General features: G+C 51.7%; 2 protein-coding genes across 3 annotated transcripts; one reads left to right on the top strand and one right to left on the bottom strand.

Annotated features, from left to right (window-relative positions):
- The first annotated feature begins 31 nt into the window (after positions 1-31).
- On the top strand, positions 32-7,358 carry LOC136663634 (zinc finger protein 135-like). The gene is made up of 3 exons (XM_066640464.1): positions 32-79; positions 2,536-2,654; positions 3,866-7,358. Exons 2-3 carry the CDS (start codon positions 2,621-2,623, stop codon positions 5,311-5,313), a joined length of 1,482 nt encoding a protein of 493 aa, XP_066496561.1. The 5' UTR covers positions 32-79; positions 2,536-2,620; the 3' UTR covers positions 5,314-7,358.
- Positions 7,359-11,167: 3,809 nt separating this feature from the next.
- On the bottom strand, positions 11,168-17,593 carry LOC136663633 (zinc finger protein 420-like). 2 transcript variants are annotated; one of them, XM_066640462.1, is made up of 3 exons: positions 17,522-17,593; positions 15,879-16,005; positions 11,168-13,811 (listed from the first exon to the last, which is right to left on the bottom strand). In XM_066640462.1, exons 2-3 carry the CDS (start codon positions 15,994-15,996, stop codon positions 12,022-12,024), a joined length of 1,908 nt encoding a protein of 635 aa, XP_066496559.1. In that variant the 5' UTR covers positions 15,997-16,005; positions 17,522-17,593; the 3' UTR covers positions 11,168-12,021. The 2 variants fall into 2 exon arrangements, with proteins under 2 accessions (XP_066496559.1, XP_066496560.1); XM_066640463.1 differs by lacking the exon at positions 17,522-17,593 and adding an exon at positions 16,207-16,285.
- Positions 17,594-17,856: the final 263 nt, after the last annotated feature.

Genomic DNA, 17,856 nt, shown 5'->3' with positions numbered 1-17,856 from the left:
TAGGCGCCTCCCTTCCCTCCTCCTCTTCCTCCTCGGATTGACAGAGCCCCCTGGACGGTGCGGGGCCGAGGCCGGGAAGGTAGTCCTGAGGACGGGATCGCGCCGGGGGGGGGCAGTGCTAAGGGGGGGCGGAGGGGCTGCATTGAAACCCCCAGAGGGGCTGCTGGGCGGGGGGGGAGGAACGGTCTGGTGCTGTGTATGTGGGGGGGCAGCTCAGCCACTGGGGGCAGCGGGAAGTGGGAGAAGCAGCTGGTGATTGGGGGGGGCTGAGCAGCGCCCCTTCCCACGGAGGGGGGGGCTGCGGGGAACTGCCTGGCATGAGCCTCGCAGGGAGATATGATAGGGGCTGGGAAGGGGGAGGGGGAACATCTTCGCTCCCCCCTTTCGCCCCAGAGGGAGGGGTCGCGTCCCAGCCCCTGCGATCCACACGTACAGCAACCCCCCTGTCCGGACGCCCAGCGCGCTGGAGGGCGAGGCTGTGGCGGAGAGGGAAGGGCTGGGCAGGGGGAGGACCCTACACGGGGCAGGAGGGGGGCTTTGGCGGGGCGTCCGGGCTCAGGACCCGCTCTCCGGTCCCGATCCCTCCACCAGCAACGACGTGCGTCTGCCTCCCATGCAAGGAAAGACCCCGCTGCTGGCCAGAGGCCTCCAGAGGCTTCCCCGCTTGGAGTGTCTGCTGGCCCCAGGGAGGACCTCTTGCCCTGTAAGAACTGGAGTGGACACAATGTGCGGCGGCAGTGAAGAAGGCCAGTTCTATGCTTGGGATCATTAGGAAGGGTATTGAGAACAAAACGGCTAATATTATAATGCTGTTGTACAAATCAATGGTAAGGCCACACCTGGAGTATTGTGTCCAGTTCTGGTCGCCGCATCTCAAAAAAGACATAGTGGAAATGGAAAAGGTGCAAAAGAGAGCAACTAAGATTATTACGGGGCTGGGACACCTTCCTTATGAGGAAGGCTACGGTGTTTGGGCCTCTTCAGCCTAGAAAAGAGACGCCTGAGGGGGGACATGATTGAGACATACAAAATTATGCAGGGGATGGACAGAGTGGATAGGGAGATGCTCTTTACACTCTCACATCACACCAGAACCAGGGGACATCCACTCAAATTGAGTGTTGGGAGAGTTAGAACAGACAAAAGAAAATATTTCTTCACTCAGCATGTGGTTGGTCTGAGGAACTCCTTGCCACAGGATGTGGTGATGGCGTCTAGCCTGGACGCCTTTAAAAGGGGATTGGACAAGTTTCTGGAGGAAAAATCCATTATGGGGTACAAGCCATGAAGTGTATGCGCAACCTCCTGATTTTAGAAATGGGTTATGTCAGAATGCCAGATGCAGGGGAGGGCACCAGGATGAGGTCTCTTGTTATCTGGTGTGCTCCCTGGGGCATTTGGTGGGCCGCTGTGAGATACAGGAAGCTGGACTAGATGGGCCTATGGCCTGATCCAGTGGGGCTGTTCTTATGTTCTTATGGGGGCTGTTCTGGGCAGCCAGTGATGGTGGACCCCCAGCCCTGAGACGCAGCAGCCCCCAGAGAGGAACCCTGATGGGCTGGGGGAAGACTGGTGGGGAAGATCTCCCCTTGGTCTCCCCACCTGGAAGAGCCATCAAGTTCTGTCCTCCTCAGCGGACAGAAGGACAGGGGTTTCCTGCCCAGGAACTCTGAAAGGAATTTTATGGGGGAGGGACACTAAATTTCTTTGGGGTACCTTCCCAAAGGGGGAGGGGAGAAACAGCAGGGAAGGGGGTGATGGGGTGGGGAGGCAGCGAAGCAGGGCTGGGGGAGGGTGATGACTGTCAGAATAGTCCTTGGAGTCCAGGTCTACCAGGCTTCCCAGTCCAGAGCCCGGGTCTCCCTGTCCGCAAGGTGAGGGCAGCTCAATACAGAAAAACAAACACCCTCCTCTCCAAAAAAATCTTTTAAATATAGAAAATCATTGCAGAACACAAACCCCAACCTATTTGCACTCACCCTGGACCGGAAACTGTCCAGTGTGTATGAAAACCAACTTCCACAGCAGCTGTAGCCCCACAGCCGTGTCCCTGAGCTCCTCTACGCCCCTTCATGGGAAGCAAATCCACAAGCCAAAGAGCGGCTGCAGCAGGCCAGGTTCCTCCCAGATCTGACACCATGTTAAGGAATGTCATGTATGCAGTCCTCATGAATGCACATGCCTTGTGGCAGCTGCTGCCATGGTCCCGTGGAAGCACCCCATGCGTGGCACACAGTCTGGGTGAGATCAGAAAATGGAAGATCCCAAGATATTTCTGGGCCCCCTCCTTTGGCTCCTGACTCCCCTTTTCGACCCCGGCCCTGCGTACAATTTCCCTCCTGCACACATACCCCTCATGGATCCTGCAGGATCTGTGTTTTCTCTTATTTTAACTCAGGGCAATCAGGGCCAAAGGCTGGCTTCTGGGGTGATGCTATAGATCGACATTCTCATCCTTCTGAGCAGAGTTAGGAATGGTGAGTTGAAGGCTGATTTTTCAGTTACCTGTGAGAGACAAATGCCTTCTTCTTCAAGGGTCCTTAGAGGAAGTGGCTGTGTCTTTCTCAGAGAAGGAGAGGACTCTTTGGATCCAGACGGAAAGGTGTTGCACCAGGAAGTCATGGAGGCGAATGTGGAGGACGTGGCCTTGCTAGGTAAGGCTTCCTCTTTCTCTTGCTTGATAGAATCCACAGTAAAGAGTCACTTTTGATCACTTCTGGTCCTGCTGCTCTATTCCAGCCACTCACTAGCCAAGGCAATGCCTTTCACAGGTTCTCTTTTTCTTTGTGGGGTGATCTAAGGAAGGAAGTCTTTTTCTGATGCTTGAGGAGCCCTGCTGGGTTCAGCCTTGGTTCTGCACTCCCTTTGGAGACTGCTGGCCTGCTGGCTGGTCAAGCTTGCCATCTTGATGTCATTCTACTCATGGGGTTGGTGAGGATTCCTCCTTGGTTTGGTCAAACTGGTCTTTTCCAGACTCAAGAACTCTGGGGAGGTGGTCGTGGTCACAAGGTGCGATTTCTGCTCTTCCAGCAGAATATTTGAATGGGAGATAGCAGACTCCATTTGAATTTTGGGAGAAAACAAATCTTTGTGAGAAATGAAGGTGGGAGGGGGGTGATTCTCTGGCTTATAGCCCAATCCTAGGCAGGTCTACTCTGAAGTAAGTCTCCTTGTGCCCCACTCCCAGGAAAATGTTAACAGGATTGTCGCCTCTATCAACAGTGTACCCTTGCTAGCCTCTGAATCTGAACTGTGGACCACCTGTCCCCCAAATAACCCCTTTACTGGTCTGGCCTGTGCTCTCTCTTGGCAGGTATGCAGTACCTTAAATCTGTAGTTATCAAAGCAAAATGTGTGTTGGCCTGTGTTATCTGTGAGGCTGGAACTGGGGGTGGATTCCCAGTCAATGAGAAACCCCCTTTTCTCTTGGAGTCATGCAGTCATGGAGTCATGGAAAGGCCATCATGGAAAGGCCATCACCACCCTCCCTGCTTTCACCATTCCCCTTAAGGGGGAACTGGGTGTTTCTAGTTGAACCATTGTCCTGCAGCATATGGTTTTCAAACCCGGCGGTGCAATCCTGCCGGGTCTGTACTCTGAGTCTGCCCAGAGAGCACTTGTGGCTAGAGTGGCAGCAGATTCAATCTACCAAGGCATCATCCCATTCAGAGGTGTGCTGAAACAGGAGGTAGAAGGAATGAGCGTGCTAACCACTAGACACTTCTGCCCTGGATCAGAACTTGGTCGTTGACAGCCACTCTCTTGAGCCCCATAGTTATCAGAACACTTCACTTGGATTACTGAAAGAGTTGGCATTCCTTTTCTGACCGTGCCTCTTACCTGTTTTCTGTCTTCATTGCTGTAGATAATGAGGGGAAAACTGAGAAAGTGAGAGGCAAACACAGACCATTGGAAAGAACTCATCACAAGCAGAGAGGACAGCAGAAAACAGAAGCAAAAGCGAAAGGAGGGCCTCAGAATCTTGCATTTCAGCACCAACATTTCCATGAACAGAGAATTCAGGAAAAAAGAGTCAAAAGGAAAGAAAAAGAGAAGTGGAGTCTGAGTGGGAAAATTTTCAGTGGGAAATTAAATCTTAAAAAGCCTTTGGAAATTCATACTGGGCAGAAACCGTACCAATGCTTGAAGAGCGGAAAAGGTTCCATTCTGTGTAAAAGCTCCACTGAACATCAGAGAACTCATGTAGGGGAGAAGCCCTATGAATGCTTGGAGTGTGGAAAGAGCTTCAGTCAGAGCATAAACCTCACTGTACATCAACAAACTCACACAGGGGAGAAACCATATAAATGCTTGGAGTGCGGAAAGAACTTCAGTACCACCGGGGCCCTCACTTTACATCAGAGAATTCACACAGGGGAGAAGCCATTTGAATGCAAGGAGTGTGGAAAGAGCTTCAGTCGGAGCACAAGACTCACTTTGCATCAGAGGATTCACACAGGGGACAGGGCATATCAATGCTCAGTATGTGGCAAGAGTTTCCGTCAGCACATTACCCTCATGTTACATCAACGCACTCACACAGGGGAGAAGCCCTATGAATGCTCAGAGTGTGGAAAGACCTTCAGAACCAGAGGCGCCCTCACTGTCCATCAGAGAATTCACATGGAAAAGAAACCATATAAATGCTCAGAGCGTGGAAAGACCTTCAGTCAGCAAGGAGGCCTCTGTGTACATCAGAGAACACACACAAGCGAAAAGCCATATAAGTGCATTGAGCGTGGAAAGACCTTCAGTCAACACGGAGACCTCAGTATACATCAGAGAATTCACATGGGGAAAAGGCCATATAAATGCTTGGAGTGTGGAAAGAGCTTCCGTCAGAGCGCAAACCTCACTATACATCAACGAACCCACACAGGGGAGAAGCCATATGAATGCTCAGAGTGTGGAAAGAGTTTCAGTCAGAGGAGTAATCTTACTGTACATCAGAGAATTCACATGGAGACAAAACCATATAAATGCTCAGAGTGTGGAAAGACCTTCAGTCAGCACGGAGGCCTCCGTGAACATCAGAGAAAACACACAAGGGAAAAGCCATATAAGTGCATGGAGTGTGGAAAGAGCTTTGGTCGGAGCGGAAACCTCGCTTCTCATCAGAGAATTCACACAGGGGAGAAGCCATATAAATGTTTGGAGTGTGGAAAGAGCTTCCGTGACATTGGAAACCTCACTGTGCATCGGAGGATTCACACAGGGTTGATGCCATATGAATGCTCAGACTGTGGAAAGAGCTTCATTCGGCAAGGAAGCCTCACGACACATCAGAGAACTCACACGGGAGAAGTCATATAAATGCTCGGAGTGTGGAAAGAGCTTCATTCGGCAAGGAAGCCTCACGACACATCAACAAACCCACACAGGGGAGAAGCCCTATCAGTGCTTTGATTGCGGAAAGAGCTTCTGTCAGAGTGGAGGTCTCACACTGCATCGGAGAATTCACACAGGGGAGAAGCCATATAAATGCCTGGAGTGTGGAAAGAGCTTCAGTCAGAGTGGACACTTTAATAGCCATCAACGAACTCACAGAGGGAAGGAGCCATATGAATACTGAGAGTGTGGAAAGAGCTTCAGTCGAAGTGGGAACATTGACAAAGTCACTGGAAGGTGACTTATAAATTCTAGGAGCTTCTGGAAAGAAGTTAATGATGTACCTACATCTCCCGAGACATGAAAGTATCCACAGTGAGCAAAAATGTACTCTGGGTTATCAAATAAGTGTTGGAAATGTAATGAGCTAGAAGGAACTTTTTATCATATGTGGTGGACATGCGAAAAAGCAAAGAAATATTGGAAAATGATACATAAAGTGTTGCAAGAGATATTGCATTGTGTATTACCATTCAAACCAGAAATATTCCTCCTAAATGTGACATCAGAAATTAAAGACCAACCTAAGAAACACCTTATTGTACATATTGTTACAGCGGCAAGAATACTGTTTGTGCAAAAATGAAAATCCATAGATGTGCCAACTAAAGAAGATTTAATAGATAAAATCTATGAAGTAGCAGAAATGGAAGTTTTAACAGAAAGAATGAAAGAGAGAGATTTAGATAGAGTAAGAAAATATTGGAAGTTTTTTAATGATTGGGTAGATAAATTTAGTTAGATAAGACTGAGTGTTTCGTAAAAATCAATTTTTTTATTGATAAATATGCGAACCTTTGTATTGATGATTATTGTGTTTTTTCTGTGTTAACTGAATGATGTATGTTGGAATCTGGGGCCAAACCTTATGTGTAACCTGTGTTGTACTCTACCCAAAGTTAAACCTATTTCCTTTCCTGTATCTGTAATGAATGAATAAAATATATTAAAAAAAGAAAAGAAAGTATCCACAGTGGAGGAATTGTAGAACTGCTTAGATTTTGGATTGAGCCTCAAGCATACTATACATTTCTTATTGCACTGATTTAGTTAGAATGGAATCCTGCAGTGGGTGAGCTGCAGCTGTGGAGTGTGATAGGTGTCCAGCTGACATGGCCTCCTTGCCTTGGCCACTGCTGTCCGTTCATGACACCTCCCTCTGAACTATAGTGTTATCAGCAGTTGTCAGTTCTTTTACTGTATACAGTTTGTGTATTCATTGGCCTTAGTAAAAGTTATTCTTTGGTTTTGTTTGTGCTCCACAAATGCTCACTAAATATCATCTTCTCCCCCCATGCTTGTCTAGAAGGTACATACATGGTCCATCATCAACAATAAAGTGTATTGAGTGAATGAGTGGACATGTTTTCCCAGAGCACCTGTGATCTCAAACATCAGTTTTGCGTGTTTATTTTAAATTAGAAGAATGTACTTTGTTCATGATGATCCCGTGGTGTCACTATGGGGTGCGAAGGGCATGGACCGCACCAGGTGACGCACTTGGTGGTCTGAGTGACTCCACTTCTTATCAAACTTGAAGATTCTAATTCTGAACTCAGTGGGAGTTCTGAAGAAACATGGCTGAGTCCTCGAGAGGCAGGGCTGGACTGATGCCCTCCAAAGGGGAGGAGCACAAAAATCCAACTGCCAGCCCTGTCTGCAGGAGTGGGAGGGCATACCCATGGAGTCTAGAATGCCCCCTTCCTCCTTCGAGAATCTTAGTGTGGCATTTTGAATACTGCAAAATGTATATACTGGATGTTGTATACTCTTCAATGGGTAATTGATTGCAGAATGCAATGAAGCAAACTGCATTGAAGTATCTGTATTGTATCCAAAGTTACAGCCAAATAACCAGAAAAGGAAAACACAACTGCCTTATGTAACAAAAAGTGGATTTCTCTAACTCAGTGCTGTCCAGTGAGACTGATTGTTTCAAGAGCCAATTAGGTGTTGTTATGACACCGCAGGGAACCAATCAGGTGTTCGTATGAGTCAGCTCTCATTTCCATAGAGCTAATACTGTAACTCGTATTCAGATGTGTGTCATCAAGTTGACCAGTGTTTTTTTGTTGGTGACTGTTTTGTAGGGTGACCTGTACTGTTATAAATAAATAAATAATTTAATGGGGGTTACAGCAACCCTAGTGATGCCACTGCATTTAGGCTGGGAGTATGATATTGTAAGTTATTCTGTATGGTCTGGTACGGGACAAGGTCCATCATGGGGCTAAGACAATGAGTTCTTGCACCAGGTGACCCAAATCTTGGGGACCTCTGCGATGATCCTTTTCCAATACAGATTCTACTTGTGTGATCTGAATTGGACAGAAAGCCAGTGAAAGGACTGACAAAGTTATGAGTGGTGTGGCTCTGATCAGAGAGCAGAGGGAAGTGAATGGGGCTGGGAGCACTTCTGAATGGGAGTAACTGGGACAAGGCGGGTCAACTGCAGATGAGAGAGAGAGAAGGTTGAAGTAGACAAGGTGAGGAGAGTGAACTGTGATACTGAGTGTTTGCCCTGGAGACAGCAGAGTGGAGCTTGAGCCTTGCATTCTCATGGAGGAATGTGGCTGAACATGGGGCCTGAAGGAGGGAGAAGCCACCACCAGTGCATCAGGCAGAGAGCTTTCTGGTCAGGGTCAACCTAAGACCTACAGACCCTTGCCAAAAGCTGCCCCCCTTACCCAATGATGTGCCAGCTTCAGCTCCTCCCACTCTGCCATGTATACACCACCAGTGTGGCTGGTGTAGATGCCATCCCTTGAAACTGAAGCATAGCCCAGCCAGAGACAGTTCCTGCCACCCGTTGCCTTCACTGCTGCTCCTTCTCCTTCCGCTCCCTGGCTTGGGAAAGGAAGAGGGGACCAGAAAGCATCATGGAGGGGAGGAGACTGCTGGACTGGGCTTTATGGCGCAGAGGAGTGGCAGTGCCCCGCCCCGCCCAGGTGCAGCTGCATCCCTGGCAGGGGAGCCCTCGGGGGTCCTGGGGCTGCCCTCCTAGGAAACCCCTTTCCCTGGAGCCCGTCCCTCGAAACTCAGGGGGGCTGCCCCCCTTCCGATGAGAGGGGCCCCGATCCTGCCGGAACTCGCAGCGGGTGCCAGCCTCGTCCCGGGGGGAGGGCCGAGGGGAGAGCAGCTCAGCTGGAGGGGTCTGAATGGGGGATCCTGGGGAACCTGCTGGAGGGGCGAGGGGGAGAAGAAGCCCCTCTGGAGCCCCCTTTGTCCGGAAGGGCGCAGATCGCCTCCTCCAGCGCCCGGAGTGCCCGCTCCATGCCAGGCGGGGCTGCCCTGGCCGGGTCCTGCTCCTTCCCTGCCCGGCAGGCTCCTCCTCTGCCTCGCAGCTTCCCATCCCGCCCCCCGCCCGCCTGACCCCGCCCGGCAGCGCCTCCGCTCGGCCTTCTCCTCGTATCGGATCGCGGGGCGCAGCTGGACAAGGGCGCACTTGCCCTCCGGAGCGGTGTCTGAAGCCGGTGAGGGGCTGCGCTGGGACCCCCGGAAGGGCTGCCCGGTGGGGGGAGAAGAAAGGGGGGACTCGGCTAGAGGGAAACAGAAGAACCACCTGGGGTGGGGGTCTGATGGAGGCGCCACTGGGCTGGGGGGACACTGGGGGGTATTTCCTCTTGATCGCCCTCCCCTGGAGGAGCCAGAAAGTCCTTTCCATTCCTGAGTCCTCCTTGGGGGTGGAAGGACAGGGGTCTCCTGCCAGGGCCTTTTATCTGGGGGTGGAGGGAGGACCAAGTTCCTCTTTCCAAAGGGGGAGGGGAGAAACAGGGCTGGGGAGGGTGGTGATGGAGGTGGGGGGCTGATGGAGGCAACACCGGGCTGGGGGGGCTCTGGGGGGAGATTTCTACTTGATCCCCCTCCCCTGGAAGTGAGTCCTCCTTAGGAGATGGAAGGACGGGGGGATCAAGTTTCTTTGGGGTTCACTCCCAAAGGGGAAGGGGAGAAACATGGCTGCGGAGGGTGGGGAGGGGGTGGGGAGGCGGCCAAAGACGACAGGGGAGGGTGGCGACTGGCAGAATAGTCTTTGGAGCCCTGGTCTACCAGGGTTCCCAGTGCACATGGCGTGGGCAGCTCCATATGGAAAACAAACACTCTTTTAAATACAGAAAATCATTGCAGAAAATGAGCCCCGCCCTATTTACACTCACACTAGACCGGAAACTGCCCTGTGTGCACCCAAACCAACTTCTGCAGCAGCTGTAGCCCCACAGCTGTGACCCTGACCTCCTCTACACCCCTTCATGGGAAGCGGATCCACAGGCCAAAGAGCGGCTGCAGCAGGCCAGGTTCCTCCCAGATCTGACCCTGTGTTAAGGGCCGCCACGTATGCAATCCTCAGCCCGGCACGTACAGCTTGTGGCAGGCGCCACTGTACACCCACAGTCGCACCCCAAGCATACCATGCGTGGCATCAAGTCTGGGTGAGATCAGATAAAGGGAGATCCCAGGAAAATTCTGGGCCCCCTCCTGGGTACATATTTCCCCCTGCACACACACCCCCTCCCTGGGCTTCCACCTGGACTTTGAGCCATTGACTGGAATCACCCAATAGATCAGGACTCCAAGTCCAGGTGGGAGCCCAGGACTACCCACGCAGCAAACCTTGGCCACAGAAGCTGCAAGTTAAATCCAGAGCCCAGGTCTACCCCGCAGGTAGACCTGGGCTAATGCCTCAACTTTGGGCCATTAGCTGGAATGGGAGCCCAGGTCCACCCAGCTGGTAGATCTGGGCTCCAAGTCCAGGTAGGAGCTCAGGTCTACTCATCCACCAAACTTTGGCCTTAGAGGCCAGGCCGAAGGATGTGGTTTCATTTATCCATCCTGATCAATAACCTGTAATAAACAGACCCTTCATGAGTTTTATCCAATCCAGTGGTTCCCAAACTGTGGTCTGCAACCCACTGGTGAGTCATGTTTTGATATTGGGTGGGACACCAAAGAGTGATGGAAAGATCAGATAACTAATTGCCTCAAGCTCTTCAAAAATCAGATACCACAGCTGTTAATTACCCTGCAAAGAGTTCAGCTCCTGCAGTTTGCACGGTAACTGCTAATATTATTTCTTTCTAGATCTCCTTTTTTCAAGTCCTGTAAGCCTAGGTGGGACCTGATAGAGTGTTTACAAATGTGGGTCCCAGTGCTAACATGTTTGGGAACCACTGACCGAATCTTCTTTGAAAGCCACCAGTCCCTATCACTCCCTAACCCCTGGGAGTGAATTTGCAGGTGCATGACAGGTACCTCATTGTGTCCAACCTGGAGCTTTAAGTGAGGTAACATGACTTATTTATGCCTTAGAGAGCAAGCCTATGCTTCTCTACTCAGTATAGCTGGCAAGCTTCAGTCTCGAAAGACTCTGGTATTGCGCTCTGAATGGTGGTTCTGGAACAGCGTCTAGTGTGGCTGAAAAGGCCGATTTGGGAGTGACAATCCCTTCCACACTGGGAGCAAGTGCAGTCTGTCCCTGGTCTGTCTCCCTGGCTATGGGCCTTCCTTCTTTGCCTCTTTGCCTCAGTCTTTTACTCAGGAATAAGTCCCACTATAAATCAATGGTGCTTACTGTTAGGGTTCAGCGTAGGAACCTTGGGTGTGTCCCTGGGTTGGTCAGGGTGCACAAAATCAGCAGATACAGCAGTCTTTAAATTAGCTGTTGTATATTTGAGCAAGGAGTTACACAGGCAGAGTAGTCAAAACAGTCCACATCATACACATAGAGTAAAGCAGTCTAGCAGTTACTTATCCAAATCAGTATCCACAAAACACAGTCAGTCAGTAACATATACATACACAGATATCCAATCATCAAAGTCTCCAGCACCAGTATCACAGTTTTCACCTACTGCACTGGTGGAGCTGCAGACTGAGGTTTAAGTAGTCCGAGCACCCAATCAGAGTCTGCTCAGCTAACTAGGGTGTGGCAGGCACAGGTGCAGTGTTATTCTGCTGACTCAGTGTGACTCAGCTGCCTGCAACTTTCCGTGAACCAAACTAGTTAGCTTTGTCTCTGGCTTTGACTGAGCAGAGAGCTAACACTTACTCCAAGGTCAGTGTGGAGAGAATGGCAGCTTTAGAGTGCATGTCTGTCTACTCAGATAGAAGTCCCATTATAGTCAATGGGGCTTACTCACAGGGAAGTGTGGAGAGGATTGTACCCTTAATTCAGATGCAGTTTCAGAGAGCAGATGCCAAGGGCAGTGGGAGGCCTCCCCACCCAGCTCGCCTCCATGGAGTTCCCAGAAACCTCCCTCCTTGAAGCTTGGCTGAGACTTCTTGCCAGCTGCCATAGCTGGCACTCGCCAAAAGTCAAGGGCAGCAAGTTGGGCAGGTCGCCTACCCTCCTTGGAGCTCCCAATGACCTTCCTCCTCAGCGACCATAAATCCACTACCAAAGACACTGGGAATGCAGCAGGAAGAGCTCCCTGCCCAGGGAAAGAGTCTGCGTGCAACCCCCCCCAGAGAAACAGGATGCAGCCAGCAAACCCCCAAATAGGCAACTGTTTGGTTTGGTGCTGGAAAACTTCAGTTGACAAGGGGCAGCTTGGGGGGGCCACGTAGACATGGCCCCACTCCTGAATTGGGCCACTGGGGAGATGTTGGTTCACCATTCACACCATTAACTCCACACTTCTAAAATGTATAGGGCTTCTCTCCCAAGACACTTCGTTGATGTGACATGCGGTTTCCACATTGACAGAAACTCTTTCCGCACTCGGAGCTTTCACAGGGCTTCTCCCCTGTGTGAGTTCGCTGATGTTTAGAGAGCTTTCCACCCTCAGTGAAGCTCTTCCCACACTCGGAGCATTTATATGGCTTCTCCCCTGTGTGAATTCTCTGATGCGAAGTGAGATTATTTCGCCAACTGAAGCACTTTCCACACTCTGAGCATTTGTGTGGCTTCTCACGTGTGTGAGTTTTGTGATGAGAGGCGAGGTTGTTGCTGGTTCTGAAGTTCTTTCCACACTCAAAGCACTGATATGGCTTCTCCCCTGTGTGAGTTCTCTGATGTGATGTCAGGCTATTGCAGTGAGTGAAACTCTTTCCACATTCTGAGCACTGATAAGGCTTCTCCTCTTTGTGAGTTCTCTGATGAGATTTAAGGTGTCCACTGGTTCGGAATCTCTTTCCACACTCCAAGCAATGATATCGCTTCTCCCCTGTGTGAAACTTCTGATGCAAAGTCAGGCTTCCTCTCTGACTGAAGCTCTTTCCACAGTCCAAGCATTTATATGGTGTTTCGCCTGTGTGAATTCGTTGATGTGAAGTGAGACTCCCGCTGTCACTGAAGCTCTTTCCACACTCTGGGCATTGATAGGGCTTTTCCCCTGTGTGCATTCTCTTATGTACAGTGAGGCTTGCATTCCGACTGAAGTTCTTTCCACATTCTGAGCATTCATATGGTTTCTCCCCAGTGTGAGTTCTCTGATGCAGTCTGAGACTTCCTCTCTGACTGAATCTCTTTCCACACTCCAAACACTGATATGCTTTCTTCCCTGTGTGAATGCTCTGATGTGAAGTGAGATGATCGCTCCGACTAAAGCTCTTTCCACACTCCAAGCATTTAAAGGGCTTTTCCCCTGTATGAATTCTCCGATGCAAAGTGAGTTGATTTTGCCAACCAAACCTCTTTCCACACTCCAAGCATTTGTGTGGCTTCTCCCGTGTGTGAGTTTCTTGATGAGAGACGAGGCTTCCGCTGGATCTGAAGTTCTTTCCACACTCCAAACACTGATATGGCTTCACTTCTGTGTGAATTCGTTGATGTACACTGAGGGATCCCCTCTGTGTAAAGCTCTTTCTGCACTCCGAACACTGAAAGGGCTTCTCCCCTGTGTGAGTTCGTTGATGTGCAGTGAGGGTTCCACTGTCACTGAAGTTCTTTCCACACTCTGAGCATTTATATGGCTTCTCCCCTGTATGTGTTCGTTGATGTATAGTGAGGCTTCCGCTGGTACTGAAGCTCTTTCCACACTCCAAGCATTTATATGCCTTCTCCCCTGTGTGAGTTCGTTGATGTACAGTGAGGTTTCCGCTCTGACTGAAGCTCTTTCCACACTCCAAGCATTCATAGGGCTTCTCCCCTGTGTGAGTTCGTTGATGTACAGTGAGGTGTCCCTGCTGACCAAAGCTCTTTCCGCACTCCAAGCATTTGTGTGGCTTCTCCCCTGTGTGAATTCTCTGATGTAAGATGAGGTTACTGCTCTGACTGAAGCTGTTTCCATGCTCTGGGCATTCGTACGGCTTCTCCTCTGCTTGAGTTCTCTGAGGTGCAGGGGAGTATTGATGCTGAGATGGAAAACACTGAAACTTCCCTTCCTCCTTTGCTCCTGTTTCTGTCCTCCTGTGTTGTCCCTCCTTCTGCTGGGCTTTTTCCAGCACTTCATGTTTGTCTCTCACTTCCTCAGTTTCCCCCCCGTCACCTGAAGGAACGAAGACAGAAAATTGGTAAGAGGCACAGTCAGAAAAGGAAGGCCAACTCTTTCAACAATCCAAGTTTAAAGTGTTCTGATGAAGTATCAGGGTCAAGAGGGAAGCGGTCGGCAACTGCACGATGAACCAGAGCAGTATTGCCTAGTGGTCAGAATGCTCATTCCCTTACTGCTTCCTCGTCTCTCCTGTTTGGACACACCTTTGAATGGGGCAATGCCTTGTTAGAATGAAACTGCTGCCACCAGCCCAGGAGATCAGTCTAGCCAGAGGGGCTTCCTGGGCAGAACCTCCCTCCTCAAAAAATACTGAACCTCAGGAGTTTCTCTCAAAGTCACCCTCACAGTAGCGCCTGCAGAGTTTGGAAACATGAGAAAATCCGCTCTACTTCCTGTTGCAGGGACCAGGCAGACTCCAGGTCCAAAGAGAAACAGTTGATGTCTAATTAGACAAAAAGGGGTGAAACAAATGTGCGGAAAAGAGAGTACAGAGAAGCTGGGTGGGGGGGGGGGAGAGAAGAAATTAACATGGAACTAGAGAAAGCAGTATATAGACAGCCAGTAGATGGCGCTCAAGTGTGACACAAGCTGATGCATACATTGTAACTCAGAGGTCTGCAAGTTAGCCCAGAGGTTTATATGGATGCAAACACCAAGCCATAAAGTTCTAACCCTTTTCTATCTACACACTGCCTTCCCTGATCTGACCAGGACCACCAGTCTTCCCTTGCAAAACTGTGTGTGATCTTCCAAGCCAACTGAAAAACAACCCTAGAGGTGCAGAGTGGCCAGGGGGAGGGAGGGACCCAATCCCCTTGCTGCTTTCTGTGCACTTTTTGGAGAGGAAAGTTAGGATGGGGAGAAGTAGCTCACAATTGCTTCTTCCAAGTGTGCTGTGCTGTGAGGTGCAATGTGACCACCTCCAGCTTTTTTGATGGCCGAATCTTTTACCTGACCTGCCACAGGAGGCTCCAGTAGCCACTTGCCCTGCACCGCTACATTCAGTATCCTCTGGCCCTGCAGCACATCTCGAAGCCCATTCAGGGCACACCGGTCAAACCGATAGACAACTGCACATTTTCCTGGTAGCAGAACACAAGGAGACAAGGCCAAATCCCATTCAACTTTTCACTGCCAATGCAGCCACAATGCAGCCCAGCACAGCTGGCTGGGAAACCTCCCTGGTCTGCTCATTTCCAAGTCCCCCCCCCATCTCCTCTCTCCCTCCTGATGGGACACAGTGCAGCCCAACTCCCTTGCCCAGCTCCCCTCAAGGCTACTGCCTCTCGGGCACAAGAAGGGTTCCCTTCATAGCCCACCATCTGTCTTGGCTCCTCCTGCTCAAGGAGGTTTGCTGGGTCAGCCCCATGCATCCACAACCCCCATAAGCATTAAGATTCCCCCTTGTGTGGCACAAGAGCGAGTGTGATAATTCCAGGAGTTCCAGGCTAAACCTCCTCTTTGGTTTCAGAGCAGACTTCAAGGAAACTGTGGTGTCCCTTGGCTTTTCTCACAGTCATCCTCTCACTGCCGAATCACCAGAATGTGTCATGAGCTTTCATAAGAGTTCTCCACAAGACTGCTCCCTTCCTCATGTGCCCAGGTTGCATCTACTCTAAAAAGCACTGCCGGAAGAGTAGGGGCTTCACTTCCTTTCGGGACAGCCGTGGGGCTCCCTTTCCTGGCTTCCCTTCTCAAGGCGACTTCCTGCTACCACAGCCCACTCTCCTCTCTGGGAGACCACATTTACCTGAGGAAGCTGAGCCTGGTGTGGGCCCTTTTGGTGTCACGGCCCCTGTACCAAAGCCTAGCCACAGAACATCAGCATCCTCGGTCTGCTGTGGGGATATTTTCTAACACTATTTAACGGCAGTCGGGTGCCTTGTGAATTCTTTTAGGGGCAAGAATCACAAAGCTGTTAAGAAATAAAAGCCTGGCAGGCCAGAAAAAGAGGACACTGCGTTGGCCAGCGAGAGGCGGAAACAGAGCAACAGGGCCAGAAGTGATCAAAGGGACTCTTTTCAGGGGGTTCTATCAGCCCAGGAAACAACGGAGCCTTACCTGGTGAGGCCACGTCTCCTGCACCTGCCTCCATGACTTCCTGGTGCAAGGCCTTTTGGTGAGGATCCAGAAGAGTCCTCTCCTCCTCAGAGAAAGACACAGCCTCCTCCTCAAACATCACCAGACCCTGGAAGATGAAGACATTTTGCTCTCACAGGTACCTGAATTGGTCTTCAGCTCACCATTCCAAACTCTGCTCACACTGATGAGATTGGCAGACTGGAGTGTCACCCCAGAAGCCTGCCTTTGGCCTCTATTTCCTGAGCTAACCAAGTTCACAGACTCTTTCAGGGCCTCAGTGACCCACCTCCCCACATCCCTCCTCTACCTGCTCAGACTGCACAGAAGCTGCTTCTGCCCCACCTCAAGGAAGAGAGGAGCCAGCGCACCCTCCCAGTGTCCCTCCAACACCTATCAGAAAGAGAACAGGGAGAGAAGATGCTTCATAAGACTCTCCAGGTTGCCTTTTGACAGAACTCACAGTGCTGGTTTCATCAGATCAGGTCAGCAGTTGAACAGGCAATGAATGCGCAGAAGCACCATCAACACTGCCCACAGTCCAGTCTTACAGTTTGGACAGGGCTGGAGAATGGCTCATGAGGGGTGTGTGTGCAGGGGGTAATTTGTACCCAGGCCCAGGGTCAAAAACAGGGCCAGGAGCCAAAAGAGCAGGCCCAGAAATTTCCTGGGATCTCCCTTTTTCTGATCTCACCCAGACTTGCTGCCACACATAGGTGTGTAGGGTGGCACCTGCCACAAGCCATTTGTGTGGGGCTGAGGATTGCATAGGTGGCATTCCTTAACACAGGGTCAGATCTGGGAGGAACCTGGCCTGCTGCAGCCGCTCTTTGGCCTGTGGATCCGCTTCCCATGAAGGGGTGTAGAGGAGCTCAGGGTCACGGCTGTGGGGCGCATGTTGGTGTGGGTACACACAGGACAGTTTCCGGTCTAGCATGAGCGTAAATAGGACGGGGCTCATTTTCTGCAATGACTTTCTGTATTTAAAAGAGAGAGTTTGTTTTCCATATGGAGCTGCCCACACCATGTGCACTGGGAACCCTGGTAGACCAGGGCTCCAAAGACTATTCTGGCAGTCACCACCCTCCCCGTCCAGTTTTTCCACCTCCGCACCCCCATCACCCCCCGCCCCTTCCCCTTTGGGAGTGCACCCCAAAGAAACTTGGTCCCCCCTCCCGTCCTTCCATCTCCTAAGGAGGACTCACCTCCTGGGGAGGGGGATCAAGTGGAAATCCCCCCCGGACCCACACAGTCCAGGGGCGCCTCCATCAACCCCCAACCCCGACCCTCTTTCTCCCCTCTTTCGGAGGGGACCCCAAAGGAACGGTCTTCACTCCACCCAAATATAAAAGGCCCTGGGCAGGGGACTCCGGTCCTTCCACCCCCAAGGAGGACTCGGGAATGAGAAGGACTTCCTGGCGCCTCCGGGGGAGGGGGATCCAGGGGAAATCTCCCCCCCAGCGACCCCAGCCCAGTGGCGCTTCCGTCAGCCCCCTCCACCCCCAGGTAAGCCTCCAGCTTCCCACTGGCCGGGCCCCCCCCTTCCCAGCGCCAGACCCTTCCTCCCCCCACCGAGCAGCCCCTCCCGCAGCCCCCCAGCCCGGGGGAGAGGCAGGACCCCTCACCGGCCCGACCCCTGGCTCCGGAGCGCCTTTGTCCACCTGCAGCCGCGCGGATCCGGGAGGAAGGCGGAGCGGAGGGGCTGCCGGGCGGGGACAGCGAGCGAGGCGGGGGAGGGGAGGAGCCTGGCGGGCAGGGAGGGAGGAAGACCCGGGCAGGGCCAGCGCAGCCCCGCCTGCTGCGGATCGGGCACTCCGGGCGGGGAGGGGGGCGATCTGCGCCCTGCCGGACAGAGGGGGTCCAGGGGGGCTTCCCCGCCCCTCCCCCCAGCCCTTCCAGCGGGTTTCTCAGGATCCCCCTTCCAGGCCCCTCCAGTTGAGCTGTTCTCCCCTCCCCGCCC

Source organism: Tiliqua scincoides, chromosome 13 (genome assembly GCF_035046505.1).
Source record: "Tiliqua scincoides isolate rTilSci1 chromosome 13, rTilSci1.hap2, whole genome shotgun sequence".
In the NCBI taxonomy this organism is placed as follows: Eukaryota; Metazoa; Chordata; class Lepidosauria; order Squamata; family Scincidae; genus Tiliqua; species Tiliqua scincoides.
The sequence above is the reverse complement of the archived record's forward strand: the minus strand, read 5'-3'. Positions and strand labels throughout refer to the sequence as shown.

Coding starts and splice junctions, on each gene's coding strand:
- LOC136663633 (XM_066640462.1), bottom strand. CDS start 15,996: ATGTTTGAGGAGGAGGCTGTGTCTTTCTCTGAGGAGGAGAGGACTCTT. Junction 13,812..15,878: donor AGGAGACGTGGCCTCACCAG/GTAAGGCTCCGT, acceptor TCGTTCCTTCAG/GTGACGGGGGGGAAACTGAG.
- LOC136663634 (XM_066640464.1), top strand. CDS start 2,621: ATGGAGGCGAATGTGGAGGACGTGGCCTTGCTAG. Junction 2,655..3,865: donor GGAGGACGTGGCCTTGCTAG/GTAAGGCTTCCT, acceptor TCATTGCTGTAG/ATAATGAGGGGAAAACTGAG.